The sequence below is a fragment of the Vulpes lagopus genome, chromosome X (assembly GCF_018345385.1).
Source record: "Vulpes lagopus strain Blue_001 chromosome X, ASM1834538v1, whole genome shotgun sequence".
NCBI classification, from domain to species: Eukaryota; Metazoa; Chordata; class Mammalia; order Carnivora; family Canidae; genus Vulpes; species Vulpes lagopus.
The window spans coordinates 45,183,525-45,211,092 of NC_054848.1; the positions used below are offsets into that span (position 1 = coordinate 45,183,525).

The following is a 27,568-nucleotide window of genomic DNA, read 5'->3' on the forward strand; positions in this document are numbered from 1 at the left end:
CTCGAACTCACAACCCCGAGATCAAGAGTCTCATGCTCTTCCAACCAAGCCAGCCAGGCACCCTTGACCAAGGATTCTGACACTGCTGCTTCCAGGTATAAGAAGCAGTCTGGCAGATGAGACAATAAATGGCAAAATATGGAAAGTTCCTGAACCTTTGGGGGACCTATTGGGATAACAGGGCAGAATAACTGAAAAGAATGTAAGCCCTTGAGATGCCACATTGGGGTTTCTGCCCTTGCCTTCTGACTGGTTCCCTGCCTCTGGTTTAGGTCTTCCCAGCCATCCATAAACAGCACCTCAGGAAACAATAAGATGCTTCACCCCAAGAACCTGGAATTAGATAAACAAGACTGTCCTCTGAGAGCTAAACTAACAAACATAAAATATATCAGAAATGAGAAATGCAAAGTTACCTGAAAGAGACAGACTGGTCCTCAAGTCAGGATGTGAGTTGAGTAACATGTCTAAAAACTCGTGTGTCCAAGAGAAAGGAGGTTGGATACTGATGGAGGTAGATTTTTTTTAAGGAAGCCTGAAGGACAACCATGAACAGGGCTTCTTCCAGCAGTGCCCTGAGGACAAGGAGGTGGGTATCCTAGCCCAGGTATCACACAGGTCTCTCCATAAACTGACAATCGGCCTTAGGGCAGCCAGGCACCTTCTCTCCTAGACATCGCCTGATCTAACTGCAAGTCTCTTCACTGGAGAACTCCCTTCTCACTGCTAAAGGAACATCTCTAAAGTACACATCAGTTGATGTGGTTCTCTTGCTTTAAGCATCAGTAACTCCTCCCAGTGACCTCCCTGCCTGTCTTGCCCAAACTCTCCAAGGCTCTCCACCTCACCCTGCCCTCCCATCTCTTTTTCACGCATCTGGTATTGGCTACCTGGAACACTCCCTGCCCCTCTTTAGGTCTTTTAAATTATTTTTTTAAGATCTTTATTTATTTGAGAGAGAGAAAGAGAGAGAGAGAGAGAGAGAGAGAGAAAACACACAAGCAGGGGGGAGGAGTAGAGGGAGAAGCAGACTTCCCGCTGAGCAGGGAGCCCCGATGCAGGACTCCATCCCAGGACCCCAGGATCATGACCTGAGCCAAAGGCAGACGCCTAACCAACTGAGCCCTCCAGGTGCCCTTTTAAAATTATTTTTAATTGTATTAAAGTGATATGTGAAACAGCTGAAAAAGTCAAACTGTCAAAGGATCTTAGAATGAAACTCCTTATCAGTGTTATTTTTTCTCAGTTCACTTTCAGATTTCTAAAGTATATGTTCACATTGTTAATCTGCTTGTGAAACTTCTTTTGTGTGTCCTTTTACATTTTTTTTGCCAAAGTAATACATGTATGTAGATTTTCAAGTCACACAGGACTGTGAGGATTGTAAAAAACAGATTCTCCACTCTACCCCCTTCCCACCCCCAACCCCCACTCTCTGAGACAAACCCACTTCAACTCTTTTAACTGCTTGTTCAGGTATTTACCTCATCATTTCTAAAGAACCCGTGCATACACCTACCTCAATACCCAGTACTGGTAGCTGACATTACTATGACTGCATCAATGCTAATAATGGATAAATCATATCATATGCTATAACTACATTTCCTTTCCCATACTGCTTTTCCTTTTCCCTGGGGTTGATGGTGGTGATGACTTTGCTTGCTTAGTTTTCTTCAGAACAATGATCAGTTCTCCCCAAACTCTGTCAGAAGCGCATTTCTTCTCTCAACGTGTTTTGACACATCAGGCAATCCATCAGATTTTCTTCTTTTTCCCTTCAAGACATTGTCCCTACTGCAATTCAGGCTGGGCGCTCTCTACACCCACCTAAGGTTGCACTAAGATCTTGTCCCTGCCCCATCACTCTGGGATTCCTTTCACCTTTCATCTGTTTCCTAGATCCCTTGGACTTTTTTCTGACTTTATGTCTACATTTTGCTGGAGCACATTCTCCAGCACTCTGAGCAAAAAGGCCTAGGACATAAAATCTTCAGACCCCATCTATCTGAAAAATGTATTCATTAGGCCTTCAGCCTTGATTGATAATTCTTTTTTTAAAGATTTTATTTATTTATTCATAGAGACACGGATAGAGAATGAGAGGCAGAGACACAGGCAGAGGGAGAAGCGGGCTCCATGCAGAGAGCCCAACGTGGGACTGGATCCAGGGTCTCCAGGATCATGCCCTGGGCTGCAGGTGGCCCTAAACCGCTGCGCCACCGGGGCTGCCCCTTGATTGATAATTCAACTGAGTATAGACTCCCAGGTTGGAAATTATGTTTGCTCAGAATTTTTAGAACACTGCTACATTTATAGTCTCCTAGCTTCCAGTGCTGCTGTTGAGAAATCCAATGCCATTCTTTTTCTTGATTTTTTGTGTATGATATGTTTTTGTTTTCTGGAACCCCTAAGGATCCTCTCTTTATCACTGGTATTCTGGAATTCCACAGGCATACCTTGGTGTGGGTCTTTTTATCATTTATTTTGCTGGTTACTCAGTGGGATTTTTATTCCTTCAGTTCTGGGACATGTTCTTGTATTTTGGCTTTGATTACTTCCTTCGTGCTGCTTCCGCCACTCTCTATTTCTGGAACTCCTGTGGTTGGATGTTGGAGTTCCTCAACTGATCCTCCAATTTTCTCATCTTTTCTCTTCTGTTGTCTATTTCTTCATCTTGTTATTTTGCTTTCCTAGGATGTTTTCTCTCCTTTTATTTTCTAATCCTTCCTGCTGAAATCTTTATTTTGACCCTATCTTTAATTTCCCAAGGTTCTTCTCCTCCCTCCTGACATCTGTTCCTTCCAAGTTCCTCTCTTTACTGTTTGTTTGCTTGCTTTTTTGGTCACTCTATAGGTTGATATCTTCTTCAAAAAGCCTTGTACTATCTGATCATATCTAGCTACCTAAGGCTTGCCAGTGGGATGTGTGAGTGTGTGTGTGTGTGTGTGTGTGTGTGTGTGTGTGTGTGTTAAATGTCAGTTGTAACAATGCTTAATTTACATAAAATCAAATATACCAATCTTAAGGGTCCTTGGCTGGTGATCCTTGGCGATTGGTTTCCCTAACACTAACAAGCAGACGGGAAGCTCTGTGTATAGATGAGGGTTGCCAGGTGGTAGGCTTCACTACAGTTGCTGGGCTGAAGCCTGTTCTTTTGTTGGAAGACTCCCATTTGTCATTTTTTGCAGGCCTTTCTCTAGAGCCTTTCAGTTTCCTCAAAGAAGACTACTTTGCTCTCTTGTATGCTCCTGACTTTGGTGTCCTAGAAGTAGGAAAGTGGGAGGAGGTTGGGGTCCCACTGTTTTAGGATGCAGAAACCTTTGCTTATAACCCTATTCCATCCCACCCTTTATTGTGCCTGGTATCCCCAAGCCCGGGGCCTCTTAACTTCAATTTCTCCAAAAAATCAACCCCCATCTGCAGAGATGGGGTTGGGGGTGGAGGAGGCCCCTCACTAGATGGGGCCAGGGAGGGGACAAGAGGGTCTGTTAACAGACTTTTAAAATTCTCCCTGTTTTCAATTCCATACCTCACCCTGCCTTCTGTGGTTCATAGTGCCTCTGAATTCTCATATTTCAGTTGGATTTGGGGAAGCAGCAGAGATAAATAAGTTAATTCAACTCATTATGTTTAACAGGAAGTTCCCCCCCCCTTTTTTTTTATTGCAGCCAACTCCTAATCATTTTCCGTAACTCATTTAGGCAAGACCTCCTCCAGAAAGCTTATCTTAATGTTTCTAGGCTAGATGAGGAGGCCCTCCTCTGTTCTTCTGTAGTAACCTTTTCTTGCTTCCATCACAGCCCTGATCAAACTTTTCTGAAAGTGTCCATTACTGTGCCTGACTCTCCCTGCAGAGGGGGAGCCCCTGGCAGTCTGGGGCTGTGACTTAGTCACACCTGTACCCCTATATCTCAGGGTCTAGCTCACAGAGGTATGGAGCCATTATGTGGTGATGGAATGAATGAACAAATGAATTACTACCAGAATGTGTCAGACCCAGCCACGGGGAACATCTAGAAAGGGAAATAAGCTGAGGACAGTTGTTCCTCTACAAGGCCAGTTCCCAAAATGCTGTAAGTTTTAGAGCTGTATGTGCAAGGATGCCCACTGCAGCCTGATTTAAAACTGTGGAAAAAATGGGCCCAGCTTCTGTGCCCTACATTTGGAGGATGGTTAAGTACATTATGGTATATCAGTTGCCGTTAAAAATAATGCTCGTGGAGAATATGCAATTACGTGGGGGAAACGCTCAAGTGAAAAGAAGCAAGAAAAAAATCGTATGTGCTATATCATTTCAACTACATGAAAAGAATAAAAAAGAACAAGGGAAGTACACCAAATGCTCGCAGTGGCTGCCTTTGTGTGCTGTAATTACAGGTAATGTTTTTCGCCTCTACTTTTCTGAGTTTTTTCTACATTTTCTAATGCAAGGATGCATTAAATGTCTAATTTTTTAAAAGCTCCTAAGAAATGAAGGTAAATGTCCTGCAAGTGCTATGGAGAAAATACTGTGACGGGGGACCTAAGAGTCTGGGCAGGTCCAGCCGTGCTTGCTGGGAAGGGTCTGTTCTTTACTGCTCAGAGGCCTTGAAGACTCAGGCCCATGGATACCACCCATCCCCTCACTGCAAAAGCAGGACCTAGCTCGGGAAGCCAAAGAAGGGGGATCTTGGGGTCTAGCTTATTACAAATCACAATACCATTGGCCATTCTGGGAAACAGAGGGCCCTAAATTGGACCCCAAACTTTAGATGCCTCTCTCCATGAGGTAAAGGGTCTGTGGGGCCATGGGAATACAGCCATCAGGATCTTTGGCCCTCTGTCTTCTAGACTGCACTCCTGGTACCCAGAACCCCAGAGTCCCCTGCCTGTACCTCTTGAGCTTATTTGCAAGAATTATGTGGTCTTATCATCCAGGTCCATCTGCTAGGCCCAACAGGTGGCCAAGGGGAAGTTGTATGGGGCAGGGCTTTGATGTGTATGTACTCCATGAATATGGAGTAGCCATATTCATCCCAAGGTTCTATAAGAACCATAGGTAGGAAGAGAAGCAGGGAGGGCCAAAAGCCTCAACTGGTACCTTGCCTGGGCCCTGAAAAAGTAGAGGCAGGCAAGTCCATAGGTCCTTAGGCCTCAGGGTTTATAGAAAGGCCTAACACTAAGAGGAAGACAGATCTAGGTTCAAATCCACTTATTTGCTGTGCAACCACAAATGAGTCCATTCCTTTCCCTGAACCTCAGTTTCTCCAACTATAAAACAGGTATAATAATTTCCACTTCAGAGAGTTGTGGTGAGGCTTGCTGGGGACAGAACAGCCTAGTGGTTACAAGCACAGGCTTTGGGTCAGACAGGCCTAGACCTCAATTGCAGCTCTGCCCCTCTTAACTATGTGAATTATATCTGTAAGGTTCAGTTTGCTCATCAATGTAATGTAAATAGCAATAGCATTAACCCAACAGAGCTTCTGGAAGGATTATGGTCATAAATAATGTGCAAAACATTGGAAAATGCTTCAATGAGGAAAGGCTGCTTAATAATAATTGTGCAAATAGGGATCCCTGGGTGGTGCAGCGGTTTAGCGCCTGCCTTTGGCCCAGGGCGCGATCCTGGAGACCCGGGATCAAATCCCACGTCGGGCTCCCGGTGCATGGAGCCTGCTTCTCCCTCTGCCTATGTCTCTGCCTCTCTCTCTCTCTCTCTCTCTCTCTCTGACTATCATAAATTAAAAAAAAATAATTGTGCAAATACTGACTATGGTGGAGTCGACGGGGCCTTCTCTACTCCCCATACTCCTGTCCAGCTTGATTTTTCACCATAGCACTTAACACTATAGGACAGATTCTGCATCCTCTTGTTTCTTTTCTGCCCCTGCCTGCCCACCCCCAGATATCCACACACTAGAATATCAGCTTCACAAGGCAGAGATTTTGTCTGCTTTGTTCAGTGTTGCCATGTACCTGGAACAGTGCGACATACAGAGAAGATGTTCTTCTACAGTTCAGTAGCTATCTGCTCCTTAGGGGTAAAAAGATGTTCTTGGCTAATAAAATAGCCAGAATATGGGTATGGGAGCACAAAGAAGTCCACTTTGTTTAGGGAACATGACACAGTTCAATACAACTTGAATACTGGTCAGGAAAGGAAGAGCATGGCTAGAAAGATGAGTGGAGCCCTGGCCTTTCCAAAAGGAGCATGCAAGAGCTTTCCTAGACCAAAAGTGATATAAAGACTTACTTACAATGGCCAAGGAATGGAAAAGCCCTGAGGAAAAGGCAAAAGACGCCTCCTAAGTTCAAGAGCCACCTAAATCGTGACAATGTGAAAAGTGACTGTAAAAACCTCTTGAAAAAAAAAAAAAAAACAAAAAAACTCTTGAAAGAGGGCAGCCCTGGTGGCCCAGCAGTTTAGCGCCATCTTCAGCCCGGGGTGTAATCCTGGAGACCCGGGATCGAGTCCCACGTCAGGCTCCCTGCATGGAGCCTGCTTCTTCCTCTGCCTGTGTCTTTACCTGCCTTTCTCTCTCTCTCTCTCTCTCTCTCTCTCTCTCTCTCTCTCTCTCTCTCTGTCATGAATAAATAAATAAAAATCTATGCTGAGTGAAATAAGTCAATCGGAAAAGGACAAACATTATATGGTCTCATTCATTTGGGGAATATAAAAATTAGTGAAAGGGAATAAAGGGAAAGGAGAGAAAATGAGTGAAAATATCAGTGAGGGTGACAAAACATGAGAGACACCTAACTCTGGGAAATGAACAAGGGGTAGTGGAAAGGGAGGTGGGCGGGGGGTTGGGGTGACTGGGTGATGGGCACTGAGGGGGGCACTTGGCGGGATGAGCACTGGATGTTATGCTAAATGTTGGTAAATTGAACTTGAATAAAATTTTTTTTTAAATCTTAAAAAAAAACCAACAACAACTCTTGAAAGATAATTCAGGAGGAGAAGACTCCTGCCACAGGGACCCATCTGAGCCAAGAATCGGACCTAGAAATGACACATAGGTGGTAGAGAAGTCAGGAAGATTTGATGATTGGTGACATGCAAGAAAATCTTATAAAGGTTAATAAGAGAGAACCACTAGATGAGTCACTGGACAAATCAAAAAGCTTGTTGGATAATGAAACCACTTTCAGCAATCAAAGGCCAAGATGGTGGCAGAGATGTAAAACGAAGGCCATGATAATTTCGGTTGCTGTTTATCCTTTTGTTGGTGATCACTCTTCCTATGGTCCTTGATGAGCACTATTTGTGGAGTAAGTTCTAGGATGCTGAGGATGATGATGAAGACGGCTGCATACTTCAAAGGAAATATTTGGCTATCACTTTTCAATTTCTTTTCTCAGGAAATAGGCAGTGCCACTTTACATTATTATTTAAAAAAGAAGACAGGCAGAGACTACAACGAAGAGCCTTGAATGCCAGGCAACAGACTATTGTCCTGTAATTTCTGGGGAGCCCTTAGGGAGCTCAGCCCCGGGACTGATAAGGTCAGATGCTGCCTTCCCTGACCCCAGGCTCCTTCCTGTCAAGCAGGCTTTATTTGGTCTTAAGCATATTCTGCCTTCTAATAATCCAAAAAGAATAAAGTGACTATTTATTAAGTACCTATGATGGGTTCGGGGCTTGCACTGTGTTCTTGACAGCTGGGTAAGATGGTTATTCTTCCCATCGTACAGATGTGAAAACTCAGGCTCAGGACAGCCATGTGATTTGCCTAGAGTTATGCAGCTAATAAGTGGTGGGGCTGAGATTCAGGTCTGGTTGGTCTGACTCTAAAACCAACGCTTTTAACTGCTACAGCTGTGGCTTCCTTCTGTCATGCCAGAGCTAAGTGGCACTTCATCTCCCATACCAGCCTGTGAGCTTGGCCTCTCTCCCTCACCTGGCCCCCATCTCCCCTATACATGGTGCAGCCCAGGCCCGGCACCCACCCTCAACCATAAACATTCAGGGAAGTACTTCTGGAAGAAACAATCATTCTAGGTCAGAGGGAGGGCACCAAACAGGGAAGGTGGGATTAGGCACAGGTATTACAGTCCAGATCAGCTCAGCATTAGGACAAAATAAAGAAAAAAAGAAAAAAAAGAAAAAGAATGGGGAGAGAGAGAGAGAGAAAAGTAAAATGGAACTGGCTCTCTCCAGCCCTCCCTTCCTGCCTCCCTCTGCTAGAGGCAAAGGGATGGAGGATCAGTCATGATGGGAAGGAGAGTGGGTGGAAGTGGGGAGCAGCCTAGAGCAGCTCGCTGTTGCAGAAGCCTCACTCAGCCTCAAAGCCCCTCCTGTGCGCTAGGGGCCCTGGTCTGGCCTACCTGCTCCCCTTGCCTAAGCAAAGGAGGCTGGGCTGCACTCCCAGGAGCCCACTAAAATGAATGTGAAAAACAAAACAAGATATGAAGTCATAACAGTGAAGAGGATGGAAGAAAGCAATATCAACGGATGAGAGATTTAAATGAAGTTCTGGAAGCTAAAAACAAAGAGAAGAGTGTTCATATTTGAAGGAGAGCCAGGGACACCATTCAGGGGGTGGCAGCCAGGGTGGGAGCCAATCGGGCCAGCAGAGGCCCAGAGAGACTCCAGACTTGGAGATGGTAGATACAAGGAAGGACAGGGATGATCAGGATCTGAAAACAGGGGGATAAACTGAAAATAAGTACATGAAATCCTCCCCTGCTCCCCTAACTCCCAAATCCAGAATACAAGCTGCCTGGCATGTGCCCCTAGGCAAAATGTCAGAGAGCTTCTAGCTAAAGGAATTAAACTATCTAGGGTGAATTAGGGCACCCAGTGGCATGCTGGTGTCTCCAGAATGAAGTGTTTTACATTCTGGCATTTATGATAACAGCCAGCTCTCTGGAGGCTCACCTGAAATAAAGCTGGCAAGTGGACAAGACAGCCTGGATATATAAACATATCAATCAGGCTTTCTATGAACTCATTCATAAACAATAAAATGGAAAGTATGAGAGAAAAGATAGGCAGCCTGGAGGATCAATCCTGGAAGTTCAACATCTAACTAGCAGACATTCCAGAAAGAGGAAACAGAGAAAATGAAGAGGAGGAAACTACCAAGGAAATTATGTAAGAAGAGATAAAAGGCACTGGATTGAACACTCACTGAGTACCAGGCCAGGTGAATGGAAAACAGACCTTGAACTGAGTGCTAGTGACATGGGTATGTTTGGCTTGCAAAAATTGCCCCAGCTGTTCATTTGTGATATGAGCACTTTTCTGTATCCATATTATACTTCAGTGTGACGTTTACCAAAAAATCCTTCTTCTAAGAAAACTCCAGGTAAACTGTCCCCAGAAGATGTGCTATGATTGTCCTGCAGTTTCAAGGAGCTCCATACAGTGATAACTAAATAAGTAAGCAAGCAAGCAAACAAACGAGGGAGAAAAGTCCTAGGCTCAAATATAAAACAAAGTAAAAGGTGGCATGATTTTGAGCCATGCCATAGAGAGTAAGAAAGGAAAATTCATTTGCTTTTGATGCGAGGCACATCTTCCTATGAGGACAGAGGTCGTGACTGTGGATCCTGGAAACTGAGCTGCAATTATAGTCATAATCACATAAACAGAGTATATTGGTGGTCCACTTTTATTTGTTTGTTTTTATTGAAGTTCGATTTGCCAACATATAGTATAACACCCAGTGCTCATCCCATCAAGTGCCCTCCTTACTGGGTGAGGGGTGCCCATGGGGTAACTGGGTGACGGGTGGTTGACTTTTTAAATCGATGTGTCTTGATAAAGCACTGGAGGCCTAATTATTACAGGATGCAACTGCAATCAACCTTGTGGAATGCAAAAGTGTCGAGCACAGAATGTGGGAGGTGCAAGGGTGGAGAGATAGAGGGAAGGATGGCCCTAATAACTGCCTTACAGACCCAGTGGTGAAGAGATACTGTAGAAAATGGATGGACTCAGAAACTGTAGTTTAAAACAGTGCTTAATAGGGACACCTGGATGGCTCAGTGGTTGAGTGTCTACCTTTGGCTCAGGTCATGATCCCAGGGTCCGGGGATTGAGTCCCACATCGGCCTTCCCGAGGAGCCTGCTTCTTCCTCTGCCTCTATCTCTGCCTCTCTCTGTGTGTCTCTCATGAAAAAATAAATAAAATCTTAAAAGAAATAAAAATAAAACAGTGCTTAATAAAGTTACAAAAGTAACTAACAGAGGAACTAAAGTAGTAATGTTAACTATCACAATCTGTGAGGGGGAAAGATGTGTCATAAATAAGTTAAATCCTCATTTGTCGGAGGAGAAAGAAGTCAGTAGATAATGTTTCAAGTTGATAAATGAAGAAATAACCATCAAAGCACATGACTTAGATGAAACCACCACCAGAAAACCTAAATGGTAAAAGCAGTAACCTCTGGGGGCTGGAAGGGGAGAAGAGGGAGACATTGCTTTTTACTATACACGTGTCTGTGTACTCTTTGCCATTTTTTGTTTTTTTTTAAGATTTTGTTTTTAAGTAGTCTCTCCACCCAACATGGGGCTCAAATCCACAACTCCAACCCAGAGATCAGGAGTCACAGTCTCTATCGCCTGAGCCAGCCAGGTGCCACTGTTTGCCTTTTTGATAGTATGCACATGTAACCGCTTTAATTTAAAGAATGAGTCCCTCCTCTTTCTTTGGACCTCAGTTTCCCCACACAGTATGTATAAAAGAGGGAAGGTATGATTCTATGTGATATAAGGTCCTGTTCTTCAATGTAGGCTTCTTTTTATTTTTATATTTTTAAAAGATTTTTATTTATTTGAGAGAGAGAGAGATCACAAGCAGGGGGGATGGGCAGGGGGAGAGGGAGAAGCAGACTCCCCACTGAGCAGAGGGCCCAATATGGGGCTCCATCCCAGGACCCTGGGATCATTACCTGAGCTGAAGGCAGCCATCTAACCTTTAATGGACTGAGCCACCCAGGCGCCCTACAGGCTTCCTTTTAAAGCAGGAATGAAACAGGTGAGTGAGGGGCCGATGCCCCCCCCTAATAACACTTCCATTCCTCCTGATGCCACAGTTGTCCATGGGAATGCCTTCTCAGCTACCCCAACCAGCACCGCCTTCCGGTCCCCTTTTAGCCCCACCATCACCCATCCAGCCTCTCCAGCCTTCCACTCATTCTACTATTTACACCCGTTAGTTATTTATACCTGCCTGAGTCACAAAGGATTTGAGGTGGCTTACTTCAATAACACAAAGAAAGAATAAGAAATTGAACTAGAAAATAAGCTCAGAAAAAGAGATCAACAAAGATGCTCAAGCTGTACTTCAAATTAATCAGTAGCCAGGGAAGAGGGGTGAGATACAATGAGCCATGACAGCCTCATATTAGGAAGGAGGAAATACACCCATTCTCTGGGCATGGAATTCTGCAAATCGCTGTCCATGGGAGATTTCATGAGGGAGAAGGAAATGACGGGTTTGGTTTGGTTTTTAAACTTTAAGTTGTCCTACTTTAAATGATATGCTATCCAGATATTTGGATGAGTTAGCTCCTATTAAAAACTAAAGATGGGCACCTGGATGGCTCAGCCGTTGAGCATCTGCCTTTGGCTCAGGTAGTGATCTCGGGATCCTGGGATCGAGTCCCACATCAGGCTCCCTGTGAGGAGCCTGCTTCTCCCTCTGCCTATGTCTCTGCTTCTCTCTCTGTGTCTCTTAGGAAGAAATAAATAAAATCTTTAAAAAAATAAAATAAAAACTAAAGAATCTCAGGTAATATCATGATTATAGAAATGAAGTGTAAGAGGGGTGCCTGGGTGGCTCAGTCAGTTGGGCATCTGCCCTCAGCTCAGATCATGATCCTGGGGTCCTGGGATTGAGTCCCACATTGGGCTCCCTGCTCAGCAGGGAGTCTGCTTCTCCTTCTCCACCCCCTCCCCCACTGTTCTCTCTTTCTCTCTCAAATGAATAAATTTTTTAAAAAAATACAAAAAAAAAAGAAATGAGGTATAAGGGCATGTGCTTTGGCATGATCTTGGATTATTTCATTGGTTTTCTGCCCTTGGAAATGCCTAGGAAGCACCTACATATATCAGTGAATGCCATTCAAATGATCTAGGTTAATCCTAAAAGATGGGCATTGTCCAGCCATCTTCCAGACAAGGAAACTAAAGCTCAGAGAAGACAAGATGACATAGCTGAGGTCCTCCAGTGGGTTGGGGCAAGCCGAGATTCAAACCTAGAGCTCTCTACTGGTAGCTACACTTGTGGGGAGCATAGCATAATGTATAAACTTGTGGAATCACTATGTCCTATACCTGAAATGAATGTAATATTGTGTGTCCACTATACTCAAAACAAAAGAGAAACAAACTTAATCTGTCTGTCTCCAAAGCTCGTTCTTTGTGTATCATGCCATGGAGCCTCAAAACAAAGTCATCCAGGCTGGAGAGGCTCTGCCCTAAGCAATGGGCACACACAGGTGATGACAGACAAGCCTGTCCTCCTCCATGAAAACAGAAAAAAGGGGCATGACAGGCAGGGCTCTCAGGCCAAAATCTGCCTCTGAGCTGCCTCACTTACATTAAATGAGGACCTAGAAGGCAGAAAGCAGCAGGAGAAAAGGTGGGTTGGGCGGAAAAAGGGAAATCTGGGTCTACTCCCTCGCTGTGAATCTGAGATCTGATTTCTGTGGGGCTGAGCCAGACAGAGCAGAGGGTCTCTTGCTTCAATGGCAGACAGAGGGTTTGTCTCAAAGACCCGGCTTCCTCATCTGTAGGACACAACAATAATGAGCCCTTCAACCTTCACAGGATTTCAAGGCATAAAATAGCACATTTAAGGAATGGTCCTTTGAACCCTGGCATTAACATTAGAGTGACTCTTCTAATCAGAGCTCTTCTGCTTCGACATTGAGCAGCATCATACAGGTTCTCTCTCTCTGGGCCTCAGCCTTCTCATCTATGAAATGAACAGCTTTAGCTGAATGATTTTTTTTAGAGATTTTATTGATTTATTTGAGTAAGAGAGAGACAGAAAGAGACAGAGAGAGCATGCACAGGAGGAGGGACAGAGGGAGAAGGAGAAGCAGGCTCCCCACTGAGCAGACAGCCAACCATAGACTGGATCCCAGGACCACAGGGTTCCATCCTAGAACCCTGAGATCGAGACCTGAGCAGAAGGCAGACACTTAACCAACTGACCCACCCAGATGCCCCTTGAGCTGGATCATTTCTAAGGGTCCTTCTAATTTGAAGTTTCTTGGCTTTTATGCTGGTATTATTAAAATCCTGCTAGTCGTGCATGGCTGCCACTTCTCTGAGTTCCCACAGTTAGCTGCACGCCCCTCTTTCACAGCACTTACCAATGTGTTGTCACTGTCTCTCTCCAATAGATTATCTCTACTCCCCACTGCCTAAGATCAGGTCTTATCATCTCTCATCTAGACTGTCACCACTGACTTCTCACTAGGTGCCCTCCAATCTGTCTTCCAAATTGTCCACTAGTGGGATCTCTCCAAAACATAGCTTTTGACACCACCCCATATTCTAAAATGAGCACCTCTTTCCTCAACCTAAAACCCTATCTTGGCTCCCAATTCCCAACAGAATAAAGCTCCTTATCCTGCTCTTCAAGTGTCCTCCTGATCTGGGCTGGCTGACTTTTCAGACCCTGCTCCAGACTCTTCCTGCCTTTCCTGTTTGTGCTTTAGTTTTGTACTGACCTCATAAACTGCCCCCCCACACACACACACTCTGCTGGTTCCATGTCTCTGCATGTTCACTCCTGTGGTTCCCTCTGCCTTAGCCTCCCATTTGTTCTCCATTTCCACCAACCCACATACCGTCCTTCTTCATCTAACTAACTTCTACTCATCCAAGTCTCAGCTCGGGCATCACTTCCTCCAGGAAGTCCTCCCTGACAGTCTAGATAGATGTCCCTCCTTTGGGCACCCACAGCCCCCTGTGCTCCCCTCTAGCCCAGCGCACAGGAAACCGCAGTACATTCATCTTCACTGCCCAACTGTGAATGTTGTGAAGCCGAGAACTGTGTAATATTAACGACAGAACTTCCTGCCTGCAGTAGTACAAGGCATGGCACATACTAGGCATGCAATATTCACTGGACTGATCTCTCATTCAGAAATGTGGTGAGCTCCCACATGGCCTCTCCCTCTGGTCCCTCCACAGCACAGAGTTTGGCAAAGTTATTAATAATAATAATGCCTACTGCTAAGTAAGCAGACACTGTGTGCTAAACACTTCACCTGTGTCATCTTATTTCATTTTCACGACAATCATGAGAAGATTCATAGCCATTTATGAATTGGCCAGCTTATCAGACAGACAACTACCTCCCTACCAGTTTTTTTTTTAAGATTTCATTCATTTATTTGAGAGAGAGAGGAAGAGCACAGAGGGAGAGTTAGAAGGAGAAGTAGACTCCCCGCTGAGCAGAGAGCTCAATTTGGGACTCAGGACCCGATAGCAGGACCCTGAGATCATGACCTGAGCCAAAGGCAAATGCTTAACCAACTGAGCCACCCTGGTGCCTTCCCTCCCAGTTTTTTTTTTATAAGGGAATTTTGGGGAGGGAAAAAATTTAAGTACTTTTAATCTCAGATATGATGACAATAATTCTAAAGTGGCTATAGGGAGGAAAATATTGGTTTTTGTCAGGTAAATGCAACATCCTGGAATCCAGGAGGAAATCACAAGGTCCAGATTGGCAGTCATATTATCCCTTTCAAAGGGTATAAACATTACCTAGCTATAAAAAATGCATTTATATTAGGAAATGGTATATACCAGGTGATAATTGTGATAAATTTCCTTCTAAAATGTTAGAGGAATCATCCTGATTAGCCCTTGTAGCTCTGGGTTGTTTTGAAGAAGATGTGATGTGAGGATCTTGGCGGAGTTGTTTTGTTTGCTACATTACACCTCTAGGGGGCAGGGCAGGCCCACAAATGATTTTCCATCCTTGTCTCTCAGCTTTCCATCTGATCAAGAACTTTGATGGGTATGTTAGGCAAACAGGAAATTTTCTGGTATGTGGGGGGGGGGGGGGCGCAACATGAATCTTATATATCAGAAAACACAGTTTTATCTGCTACTTGAGAAAAACCGAGGCTCTGAAAGTTAAGTGACTTGCCTAAATTTGCAGAAAGTCCCCCTTCCAGGGCACTGCACTTTCTCCGAATACTAAGGCCCCCAGAGAACTTCAGTTCCAAAGTGCTTGAAAACAGCCTTCCCCGTGTAAATGCTATCAACATGGATGCTTGGAGAGAGACCACATAATTTCCAGGAGGAAGTCAGAGTAACTAACAAATTACCTGGCCTAAATGAGTGACATCAAAAGTGGAAACAAATCATTTACTCATCATTCTTGCCCACAACCAGGGTTTATCATTCTGCCGAGGAACACAGCAGGGGAAGAGCCAAAGGGGTTGCATCTTATTCTTACTCTAAGACACCTTGCTGAGCCCCAGGTCTGAGCCCAATAAAGACTTGATGGATAATAAGTAACTTCCCACTAGACCGCACCGGCTGCACACAGGTCCTATGCATGTCTCTTTGCTCCTTTCAGAACAGATTGGGGGTCAAGACCATGGTGTGACATGGCCATGGCATGGGACAGAGGGGTAACGATAAGCAGATTGCCCTAAATGTCTCCTAAGGTTCCTCTGACTGCTACCCTGACATCCTAGCAACTGGAAGAGGGGTGAGTACAAAAAGCACAGGGGGAGGAGGCCCAACAACTCCTGGAAGCATAAGAAGGCCACACAGGAGCCAAGAGAATTCTGAAGTGGAGTCGTCTCTATAGGAGCCCTGGGATGAAGAAAAACTTAGGCGCCTCTGGCCATTAGGGCACCAAGAGTTAACCTGACCTGCATTTATCTATTCAGCATTTACCAAGCAGTCACTACTGTGCTATATGTTTCCAGGCTGCTTGCTCTTTCACTCATGCCCAGAGCACCTACCAGAGGGACCAACACAACACACTCTCGATACTATCAGTTAAATCTCTATCTGAAGGAGTTCCCAATCTGGTAGGGAGGACACAAGATGCAAACAAAGAGTCGTTAAGGTATAAAAAGGGGCAAAGCGCTCATTTCAAGGGTCAGGGATAAGCTAACAAACAAACTCGGATAGGTGACAGTGCAGCTCAGCCTGGGAACTGGATGGAACAGCCTAGGAGAAAGAAACAGCATGAGTAGACTCTGAAATTATCAAAAGGCTGAGTGGGCTAACAATGGGGTATACAGGCCCTTCTGGCCAGAGCACAGTGTGTAGGAAAGATGAGAGGAGAAAGGTAAGTTAAGTGCAGATCCTAAGAGGACCATGTGTGGCAGGCAGAGGCCTGCAAACATTCTCCTGCAGGCCAAAGCAGAGTGAAACCACAGGAGCCCTGCAGAAAGCTTGGCCTGGCTGCATGTCATCGGAGGCTTGAAGGAACAAGAGCAGGGGAGGCATCTATTAGAGAAGACTCTGGCAAAAATCCAGGAGGCAATCAGGAAAATCCAAGGGGCAATCAGCAGATGGACCCTGACTCTGAGCAGTGGTCTTGGGAGCTCTGAGGGAAGGCCGGAGCCATGCCTGGAGTGTCTTTAACATCTTTACACCTTGCCTGCGGGAGGTGATGGCACACCACAGACTTGAACCAGACAGTTCTGGGCCCCATGCCGTTGTGTAAGCTCAGGCAGGTCACTGCACCTCTCTGATCCTCATTTCCCTGTCTGAAAAATGAGGATAATACTAACCCCCACCTGGCAGGGACTCTGCAAATGAGATAAGAGGTAGTACTGCATGGTGGGTAAGAATGCTGCAGATGGACTCTGGAGCCTAGCCACCTGGGTTCCTTCTAGCTCCTTCTCCATTCTGCTGCTTATTCATTGAATCACCTTGGGTAGTTAACCAACCTCTCTGGGCCTCAGTTTCCTCATCTGTATAATAGATTTTTTTAAAAGATTTATTTATTTATTTACGATAGACAGAGAGAGAGAGAGAGAGAGAGAGAGAGAGAGAGGCAGAACACAGGAGGAGGGAGAAGCAGGCTCCATGCCGGGAGCCCAACGTGGGACTCGATCCTGGGTCTCCAGGATTGTGCCCTGGGCCAAAGGCAGGCGCCAAACCGCTGAGCCACCCAGGGATCCCTGTATAATAGATTTAATGACAATATCTACATCAAAGGATTCACGTGAAGATTGAATGAATTAATACATGGAAAGCGCTTAGAACAAATAGTGCTTGGCACACAGTAAATATAGAAAAAAAAGTGCTAGCTATTATTACATAAAGCCACATAGGGTGGTGCCTGGCACATTGAAGGCTGAGACTCACTCAGCACATGAGTGGCCTCTTCTCCATGCTCCCGGCCTTCACTATACTCTTGGCAAATTCAGAGGCCCTGGGTAGGCAGGAGAGGGTGAGATGAAAGAGGAGCAGAGAGCAAGCCTGGGTCCAGGCTTCTCCAACCGAGGTCCCCATCTGACACTAGGAGACACCCACTCTCTTCAAAGCCCTCCAGCCTGGTCCTTGGCCAGTGTCCTGACGTGTCTTGCTCTTTCATTCCTTCCTCCGAGAACCTCCACACCCCTCCACCCTTGCTACTCATTTTGTCCTAAACACTGTCACTCTGGTGGGCTGAGCCTGGAGCCCTGCATCTCTGGCCAGGAGGAAGGGGCTCTGCAAGCACAGGAGCATGGTGTTCACTCAGCCTGGTGGCCCCTCTTGCTCTGTGCACGCAGCCAAGAAATGTTTGTGGATGACAACAACCCCTTCTTGCCCCAGATATAGACAGAGAAGAAAGACTCCTCTAATTCTCATTCAACTTGACATTATCATTTCCTCCCACACAAGTATAATGCTCCCAACATGGGGGGGAGGGGAATAAATGGCTTACCCTCCTGGGAAGAAGGAGAAATCCCCCTGGGAAAAGCACCCCAGACCCCAGAGGAAACAGACTTCCCCAGGGCCCTTCCCTGGGCTCACTCTCTCCTCCCCCTCCCTTCTCCCTCCCAGTGCCCTCAGGCCCTGCAGGGACCACACTGACACAGCCCAGCAGCCAAGCAGTAGACCACGCACTGCCCTGGCTGTCAAGAACACCAGGCCGGGCCCTTTGGCTGCTGTCTCACAATGTGAGCCAGCATGCAGGGTAGGCTGGGGGGTATGAGGAGGTGCTGGGGTGAGGGCAGAGGATGAAGAGTTACCACCAAACCAGCTTCAGCCACCCACCGCCTACAGCAGAGCCAGAGCCAGGCCCATGCAAAAAGCGTGGGAAATAAAGCTCTCTTCGGTGTGGAGCACCTCAGCAGTGGCCCCCAGCACACTGGTAAATCATTCCAGGTACCAGAACTGCAGGTGGGGGCGGGCAGGGGAGAGGGCAGGCCAAGATCAACAATGAAGAAACGCAGACCTCTTCTCTAGTCATCTGGAGAGGGACACTGATTCCAAGGGTAAAAGACCTGTACATTGGCGTGGCAGAGACCAGTAGCCACAAACAAATAAGCAAGCAAGCAAAGCCCTCACATACAGGAGAGCAGTGAGTGGCCAGCAGGAGGTTGAGCCTCGCCTCACTCTATGCTGTACAAGAAAGGCCACACCCAGAGCAAGCAGAAGGCATACTGGCAACCGGGAACCTGTCCAGAGGAGACAGTGCAGGCGGCTGTGGGAATCCTGGGGGTATGACACAGGTGGGGGGTGGACACGACAGCAGCCGCCAACTGCAGTAGAGGGAAAGTTCACAGGACCAAGAGTCCATCTTCGGGGTAGTGTGACCTCTGGCGTGTGGCTTCACTCCTCGGAGCTGCTCAGTTTCTTCAGCTGTCAAGTGTGGATCATAGTGACAGACACACAGGGTCTCAGGGAAGAGCTAATTCAAGTCCCTGAGGCAAAGGGGGAGGGGAGAACACCCCCCCCCACCCCTCACACCCCCCCCTCCGGGCCACGAATGGCAGCTGGGCCTCAGGCCCTCTCTCCCCTCTTCCTCCACCAGAGGGAGCCCAGGGACCAGAAACGGGTCGCCTGGACAGGTGCTACTTATCCTCCCCCAGTGCTGCATCCTCTGCTGCGAAGACTCCCACCCTGCTGGCCCTGGCTTCTCAAGGCAGCCTGCTCACCCACTCCTGACAAACCCCAACAGGCCTGGCAGGGGAGTCTCCTCAGCAGCCATGGAGGCAGCAATGGCCACTGCAGCAGCAGGCCCTCTTGATGCCTGGCTGCAAGGGAGAATGGCGAGGAGGGAGACACAGCCTTTTGCCCCCTTGCGCCTCAACCCCGCATCCCCCTTCTCCTCCCCCCACCCCCGTCGACGCCCCCACTCATCCCAGACTCAGTTCCTGCTGCTCAAATCCTCTAGATCCTAAGGCTCTCCTGGCCTCTCCCAGTTTGTGACCCGGCTGGGTCCTGAAGCCAGGAGTCTCCCGTGGGTTGGAAAGCTCTGGTGGAAAAATGACAGGCCTCAGAGACAGAGGGACTTGGGTTTGAGTCCCAGCCCCGACAGGAGCCAGCAGCATAAGCCTGAGCAAAAACCTTTTCTCGGAAGCTCAGTTTCTCCATCTCTAAAATGGAGTTGCTAATGCTCACTGCATGGGGCCTGTGGCGAGGCCCCCAAAGAGGCAATAAGGGATGTGCAAATATTTAATATATGTTTAGGAGAGACTCAAAGTACTATCTAAACTGTCTTATTAATCCAGTGGGAAATGTGAAGGAAGCAGAGAAATCCAACCAACAGCCTAGAGGGTACACAAAAGAGGGACCGACTGAAAGGCAGGCCTGTGCGGATGGCAGAAGCACAGAGCTCAGGAGCAAATGGGCTCCCAGCCAGCCAAAAGATTCAGATCCACATCTGCAGGATGGAGAATCTGAGGGCAATGGAATCCTGGAATTGAGGAAGACCCAGGTCACTTCACTGGGCTTTACACCCGATTCAAGAACACTGCTTTCTCCAGCTCATCCCAACATCCACTGGGCCTCTGCTGGACAGGTCCAGCCGGCTCCCACCCCCCACCTCTCAAGTCAGTCCACTGCATCACCAGACAGCCAGATTGGAAAGTTCTCCCTGATTTCTGCCCAAATCTCCCCCTGCTCCTGGTTCTTCTGTTCCCCAGAACCACACATAATGAGGCTGCTTTGCCCTGTCACAGGCCTGATCACTCTGAAAAGTATTCCACAGCCAGGATCAGCGCCCACCATGCCCACCCAGTCTCTTGCTTCCACCCCACTGTGGCCCTCTCCGGACACAGCCTTGCTTGGTGGGTCTGGACCCTTCCTCTGGTGTGGGGACCCAAGCTGCACCCGGGCAGACTCCTGGGAATGAGCCTGGACAGGAGAACCCATCTTCTTTGCCCCCAGACGACTCTGGGGCAGTCCACACCAAAACTCAGCTGAGGGTGCATTGCAGTGGAGCCCAGCTGAGCCCTCGAGCTGCAGCTGCTGCTCCTGGGGCCCAGCCATCTCAACCCAGCACCCCAGCCTGCTGCCTCACCACGGGGGAGTTGCAGAGAGCTGTCTCCCGGCAGATTTCCTGAGGCAGAAGGCTTCCCCACCCCCAGCCCAGCCTCCAAGAGACACTCCACTGGTTGTGGCACATGGTAGGACCAGCTGAGCAGTGAGAGGAGGGGGAAGGCTGTCCATTCGCTAGAGGACTTCAGACTTGCTCTGTAGTGTGGCTGGATTAGTCACGGAACCAGCAAATCTAAACTGAGGGACTTTAGGGAGCATTCGAGGCAGACAAGATATGGGGGGACCTGCTGGCCAGAGAGAGGAAGGGACTCCGTCAAGGTCACGAAGTCCATCTGCAGCATGGCTGGAAGGGGGATCCCAGGTCTCCTAGCTCTCAGTCTGGTGTTCTCTTCAGCACAGCAAAAGGGAAATTAGGGGGCCTTCAGGGCAGTCCTGTGAGCCTGCATGCCCTTGACTCTTCACCTGACATCTATCCCGACTGGTAGATACTGGTAGTATCTGCATAGAAGAAGTGGCCCCAGCCCATGTCCCACCAACCCAAGAGAGACAGCCAAGGTGTCACAAATAGGCAGATACACAAACACCAGCACGGAAAACTGGCACTGATCCAACAAGAGGAAAGCTCTGTAGACTTCCCTTCCTTGGTAGCTCTTTAATTGGGTAGTGTTTTTCTCGAGGGTGGAGAGAGGGGTGGTCTTTGAGGAACTAGCCAAGGGCCTGGCCTCCATCTTTGCTCCCCCATCTTTGCTCCCCTGGCCAGGATGTGCTGCAGTTCCCCTCAGAGGGATATCTCAGCCTCCAGCAGCCATTCTGGTCCCCACCTGCCTCTCTGGGAAAGGATGGGGCTGAGGCAACCAGAGACAAGATCCGGCCTGCACTTGGGACCTGCAGAGGAGACCCAAAGGGCGGGGGTAAGGATGGGGGGCTTTCTTTCCCTTGAGGCTCTGAGGTGACACAATCACAGATAATAAAAATCCCAAGCAGCACATCCAAAATCAATAAAGAAATTAAAAGCCATCCTCTGGCACGGCTACAGCTAGGGGGTGAAGAAGTGGAGGGGTGATGACTGCCGTAAGCCCTCCCTGGAGGCGGTTTTGAGAAAGAAGACACCTGCACTCATCTGGCCAGCCCAAGCTGGGGTGGCTAGAGAAGGGGTGGCGGCTGCTTGAGGAGGACCCAGCTTCCTCCCGACAGGCTGGGACGGTAGAGGAGGACATGGAATCAGGCACAGGCTTCTTACTTTATCAACCGGACAAGTTGGGAGAGGGAACTAGAGGGGAAGAGCCGGGATGAATGGGAAGGTTGGGACAGGGATAGGAGGGTACGAACACACGTTCCTTACTTTCTCTGAAGGGTTGTGGCCGGGCTGGTGCTGGTACTGGTGCTGTGGCCTCCGCCGGCCCCAGGGCTGGAGCTCCTGGATGCGCCACGGCTCAGCTGGCCTCGCTCCCGCGGTGGCCGGGACCCCACGCCCACCGCCGCTGAATAGCCGGCTTCCTTCTCGCGGCCAGGGTGAGCTGGCCCTGTCTCCCGCCCGCCACGCTCGCGCCCCAGGGCTGGGTTCTCGTGGTGCAGGTGGCACTGGGCCACGTCACGTTCGCGGGCTGGGTATCCAGTAGTGTCCTGGAGCGGATAGGCGGCGTCCCGTTCCTTGTCCCGATATGCTGCCTCCCGGTTCTGGTAGGCGCCATCCCGGTTCGGGTAGCCCACGTCCCGGGTCGCCTGGTGGAACTGGCTCTCCCGCAGCTCGCGGTGGTGGAACTGGGTCTCGCGCAGGTTCTGGTACTGGCTCTCGCGGCCGGGGCTATCCCGCGCGCCGTGGGGGTCCCGGTGCAGCTCCCCGCGGTGCAGCTGGCTTTCCTCCCTCAGATCGCGGTTCTCCTGGGTGAGCTGGTCCAGCTGGCCCTCCAGCTCTTCAATGCGCCGCCGCTGGGTCTCCAGCAGCTGCTGCTGGCTCTCGATGATGTTGTTCAGCTCCAGCAGGTACTCCACCGCCCGGTTGGGGCTCTCGGATCCCGGACCGCCCGGGGGCCCCGACCCCGCCTCCATCCTGGCGGCCCAGGGGCAGGGGAAGGGGCAGGAGAGCCCGGTTCCCGCTCGGTCACGGCGCCACCCTCCCCCGGGCCCAGCCGGGGGAGGGGGCCGGCGGGACGCGAGGGCGCGCACCGGGCTCGAGGGCCCGGGGGCCCGGGGGGGCCCGGGAGACAGCTCTGGGGCCGGCGGCACTGGAAGCAGGAGCTGAGGCTACGGCTGCCGCCGCCACCACCGCCAGGGCTCGGGAGGACGCGGCCCACGGCGCTCCGCCCGCTGCGGAGTCACTGCGCAGCGCGGCCGCGCGGGACCGCCCCAGCCGCCGGCCCGCCCCCCGCCCCTGCCCCCACCACGCGCGCCGGGCCCGCCCCCGCGCGCCCCACCTGCCGCCGCCACCCGCGCACGAAGGCGGACCCGCCCCGAGACCCCCGCGCCAGGCAGGGGCAGGCTGCATCACAAGCTTCCGGGGATCTCTCCATTCCAGCAATCCCAGGGGCTTCACCAAAGGCAGCCTAACGAAGCCCTCCATCCCAGCCCGTTCCAGTGTCCCTCGGGTCCTCTCAGCCCGAGATCCTCATCTTAAGACATCCCTGGAATCCCCATCTCAGGCAGCCTCCAGGTCCGGACATCCCACGGAGTCCGCATTCCCTGGGTCTGCCAATCCCAAGTGTCAGATTCCCTGTTCCGTCCAACCCCTGGACGTCCTGTCTCAGGCGACCTCCTTCCCGCCCACATCCCGAGTAGTCCCAGGATCTCTCATCCTAGCCAGTCCGTGGACCATTCCTCCAGCCCAGCTAGCCTATGGTTCCTCCAGCCCAGGTGATCCACAGCTCCCTCTTCCCAGGCAGCCCCTGGAACACCACTCCCCCTTCCCACCCCACCCCCATAACATCACAGTCATCCCCCAACTCCAGCCAGTTCCTAAACGCTCCAGGCAAGCCAGCACCCAGATCACCTATCCCAGTCAACCCCACCATCCGGAAGGTTAGCCAGTCCCTGGGTCCTCCAACAGAGGCAGTGCCAGGATGCCCATCCTAACAAGCTCTGGGACTCCCCATTGCAGTCAATCTTAGGATCAAAGCTCCATTCATTCAACTCTCAATTTCTGCCCTCCTTCAGAAATGGGCTTCTCCATTCTGTCCATCATCTTCATCTAATGAAACTGTACTCATCCTTCGAGACTTAAATGCCACCTTACTGAAGGCAACCTTGATTTCCCTAGCCAGAAGTGCTTGCCTTCTCTCTCCTCTCAACCTTCCATTGCACTTCCCTACATTTTTCTCTTGTGGCACTTGTGGGACAAAAGCACATTCATTTGTGTTCTTGTTTTATGTCCTCTGCCAGTCTCAGCTTCTTAAAGCCAGAAACATATCTTCATTCATCTTTGTGAGCAAGTTGGGGTAGAGGAGAAAGCTACGTTTTACAGTCAGAAAAAAAATGGATTTGTATTCTATCTTCTCCTCTCCAAACTTCCATTTCCCCTATCAATAACACCTGCCACACAGGAAGTGGTCTTGGAAAAAAAACAGTAAAAACATTTGGCACAGAACACACAACCCATGGAATAGGAAAAAAATATTTGCAGATGATATATCTGATAAGGGTTGGTTTTGTATTCAGAATATGCAAAGAACTCTTACAGCCCAACAACAAAAAGATAACCCAATCTCTTTGGGTGAAGAATTTGAAGACACATTTCTCCAAAGAAGGTGTACAAGTGACCAATAAGCTCATGAGATGCTCAACATCATTAGCCACCAGAGAAATGCAGATCAAAAACGACAGTGAGAGGGGATCCTTGGGTGGCTCAGCGGTTTAGAGCCTGCCTTCAGCCCAGGGTGTGATTCTGGAGTCCTGGGATCGAGTCCCGCATTGGGCTTTCTGCATGGAGCCTCTGTCTGTCTCTCTCTCTCTCTCTGGCTCTTGTGAGTAAACGAATAAAGTCTTTAAAACACACACACACAATGAGCTTTCTGTGCCCCCCACACATCATGCTGTTCTGGGTTCCTGTCATAATTTTCATGGTTTCCAGAGCCCTCGATGTCCTGTAGATGGGAGGAGGCAGTCTTTAAATTCCCGGCAGCAGGAACCCTCTTAGGTGGCACCAACGACTTCCAAGTGGAACAGTACATCTACCGAAGGAAAAGTAAATGCATCTACATCTTAAGTCTGAAGAGAACCTAGGAGATGCTTCTGCTGGTGGCTTGTACCATTGTTGCCATTGAAAACCTGGCTGATGTTAGTGTCATATCCTCCAGAAATACTGGCAGGCTGGCCAGCTGTGCTGAAATTTTCTGCTGCCACCAGGGGCACTCATACTGCTGGCCACTTCACTCCTGGAAGCTTTACTAGCCAGATCCAGGCAGCCTCCCAAGAGCCATAACATCTAGTGGTTACTGGTCCCAGGGCTGACCATCAGCCTGTCACAGAGGTGTCTGATGTTATGTTCCCATTGCTCTGTGTAACACAGACTCTCCTCTGTGGGCAATGCCATATGGACATTGCTGTCCCATGCAACGACAAGAGAGAATACTCAGTGGGTCTGATGTGGTGGTTGCTGGACCAGGAAGTTCATTCTGCGCGTGCGTGGCATCATCTCTCATGAGCACCCACAGGAGATCATACCTGATCTCTACTTCTATGGAGATCCTGAAGAGACGGAAGGGAAGAGAGAGCCACTCCTGAAATACTGTGTCCAAGAGGAATTTCAAGGTGAATGTACTGCTCCAGCTTCTGAGTTAACTGTTACTCAACCCAAGGTCATGGACTGGTCTGAAGGTGTGCATATACCCTCATTGACTTTCCAGAAGTTCCCTATTGAAGACTGGAGTGCTCAGCCTACTACTGAACAATGGTACTCAGCTCCCACTGCTTAGATCACTGAATGGATAGGAACAACCGCTGGGTGGTCTTAAGCTGCTCTTCCACACGCTCTTAAACAAAATAAATGGAAATAAGGTTATTGAAAAATAAACACAAGCTTCTTAACACACACACACACACACACACACACACACACAGATACCACTTCACACCCACTATAGTAGCTAAAATTAAAAGGACAGACAAGGAATCCCTGGGTGGCTCAGTGGTTTGGCACCTGCCTTAGGCCCAGGGCATGATCCTGGAGTCCCAGGATCGAGTCCCACATCAGGCTCCCTGCATGGAGCCTGCTTCTCCTTCTGCCTGTGTCTCTGTCTCTAATAAATAAATAAAATCTTTTTTTTTAAATTTTTTAAAAAAGGATAGACAAGAAGAAGTATGTGGTGACATTAGAACCCTCATTCGCTGCTGGTTGGGATGCAAAATGGTGTGGTCACTTGGGAAAACAGTTTGAAATTTTCTCAAAATGTGAAACAGAGTCACCACATGATCCAGGAATTCCACTCCTAGGTCTATACCCCTACCCTATACTCCTAGGTTCTATACCAATGAAAGCATATGTCCACATAAAAACTTGTACATGAATGTTCATAGTAGCATTATTCATAATAACCAAAAAGTAGAAACAATCAAATGCTCATCTGTTGATGAATAAGCAAATAAAATGTGGCATATCCACACAATGGAGTATTATTCAGCCACAAAAAGGAATAAAGTGCTGATCCATCCTAAAACATGGATAAATCTTAAAAACACTATGCTACGTTATGCTAAATGAGACACAAAAGGCCACATATTGAAATAAAATCTTATTAAAAAGGCAAGGGGCACTGGGTGGCTCAGTGGTTGAGAGTCTGCCTTTTGGTTCAGGTTTTGATCCTGGGATCAAGTCCTGTATTGGGCCTCCCACGGGCAGCCTGCTTCTGCCTCTCCCTCTGCCTATGTCTCTGCCTCTCTCTGTGTCTCTCATGAATAAATAAAATATGTTTTTTAAAGTCCACATATGGTGATTTCACTTATAAAATTCCAGAATAGGCAAACTAGTAGAGACAAAAGGCAGAGTAGTGGTTGCCAGGGGCTGGGGCATGTGTTGGGGAAAGGGGAATGACTGCTAACAGGTATGGGGTTTTTTGAGGGAGAAAAAAAATGTTCTAAAATTAGATTGTGTTGGGGCGCCTGGGTGGTCAGTTAAGCCTCCAACTCTTGATTTTGGCTCAGGTCATGACCTCAGGGTTATGAGACCAAGCCCCGAGTTGGGCACCACACTGGCGTGAAGTCTGCTTAAGATTCTTCCCTTCTCTCTCTCCCCCTCCCTAAAAACACAAGAAATAAAAAATAAAATTAGATTGTGGTGATTGTTGTACGACTCTTAATTAAAAAATCACTGAACTATACGTTTTTAAAGGGAGAATTTTATGATATGTGAATTTTATCTCTATAAAGCTGGTTTAAAAAATAACAAATACCAGAACGCCTGGGTGGCTCAGCGGTTTAGCGCCGCCTTCAGCCCAGGGCGCGATCGATCCTGAAGTCCTGGGATTGAGTCCCACATCGGGCTCCCTGCATGGAGCCTGCTTCTCCCTCTGCCTTTGTCTCTCATGAATAAATAAAATACTTTAAAAATAACAAATACTTTTCACAGAGTCTGGCACATAACAGCAACTACAGTAATAATAACTAACACATCTATGGAGCTTACCATTTGCCAACCGCCGTGCTAAGCATTTTACATGTATGACCTCACTTAATCCTTGTGACAATCCTATGACATAGGTAATGTTATTACCTCCATGTTACAGGTAAGGAAAGTGAAACCCAGAGGTTGAATGACTTGCCCAGGGCCCACATGAAGGCATAGCCCAGATGCTCAGATGTTTCCTTCTCACTTCTTTGTACATCTTCTCAGTACTTTATACAAAAGAGGTGCCCCCAAAAGTGTTAAATTAACACATCTGTCAAATACTTCTATTCATCCAGTGAACACTTACAAAGTATATATTATGTTCTAGGTCTATGTTCCCATCCTTATCCTTGCTTCTTTCATTCAGATTCCCTGTGGGGCATGGGGCAAGTGGGTATGGAGAGTCATTCACAAAATACTTATTGAGTGTCTATATGTATCAAGTACTATTCTAGACACCGAGGACAGAGCAATGAAAGAAATAGACAACAATCCCTGACCTCATGGAGCTAACATTCTAGTGGGATGGAGAGACAATAAATAAATAGGATGTA

General features: G+C 48.3%; 1 protein-coding gene and 1 pseudogene across 3 annotated transcripts in view; one reads left to right on the forward strand and one right to left on the reverse strand.

The window, feature by feature from the left end:
* IQSEC2 (IQ motif and Sec7 domain ArfGEF 2) overlaps window positions 1-22,701 on the reverse strand; it is an 80,700-nt gene extending 57,999 nt beyond the window's left edge. The window contains exon 1 of one of the 3 annotated variants that reach the window (XM_041741652.1): window positions 21,762-22,701. In XM_041741652.1, coding sequence (XP_041597586.1) covers window positions 21,762-22,468 — 707 coding nt within the window. In that variant the 5' untranslated portion in view covers window positions 22,469-22,701. The remainder of the gene's footprint in view (window positions 1-21,761) is intronic. The other 2 variants (XM_041741653.1, XM_041741657.1) reach the window with 2 other exon arrangements.
* A 1,789-nt stretch (window positions 22,702-24,490) lies between these two features.
* LOC121482513 lies at window positions 24,491-25,365 on the forward strand (annotated as a pseudogene).
* Window positions 25,366-27,568: the final 2,203 nt, after the last annotated feature.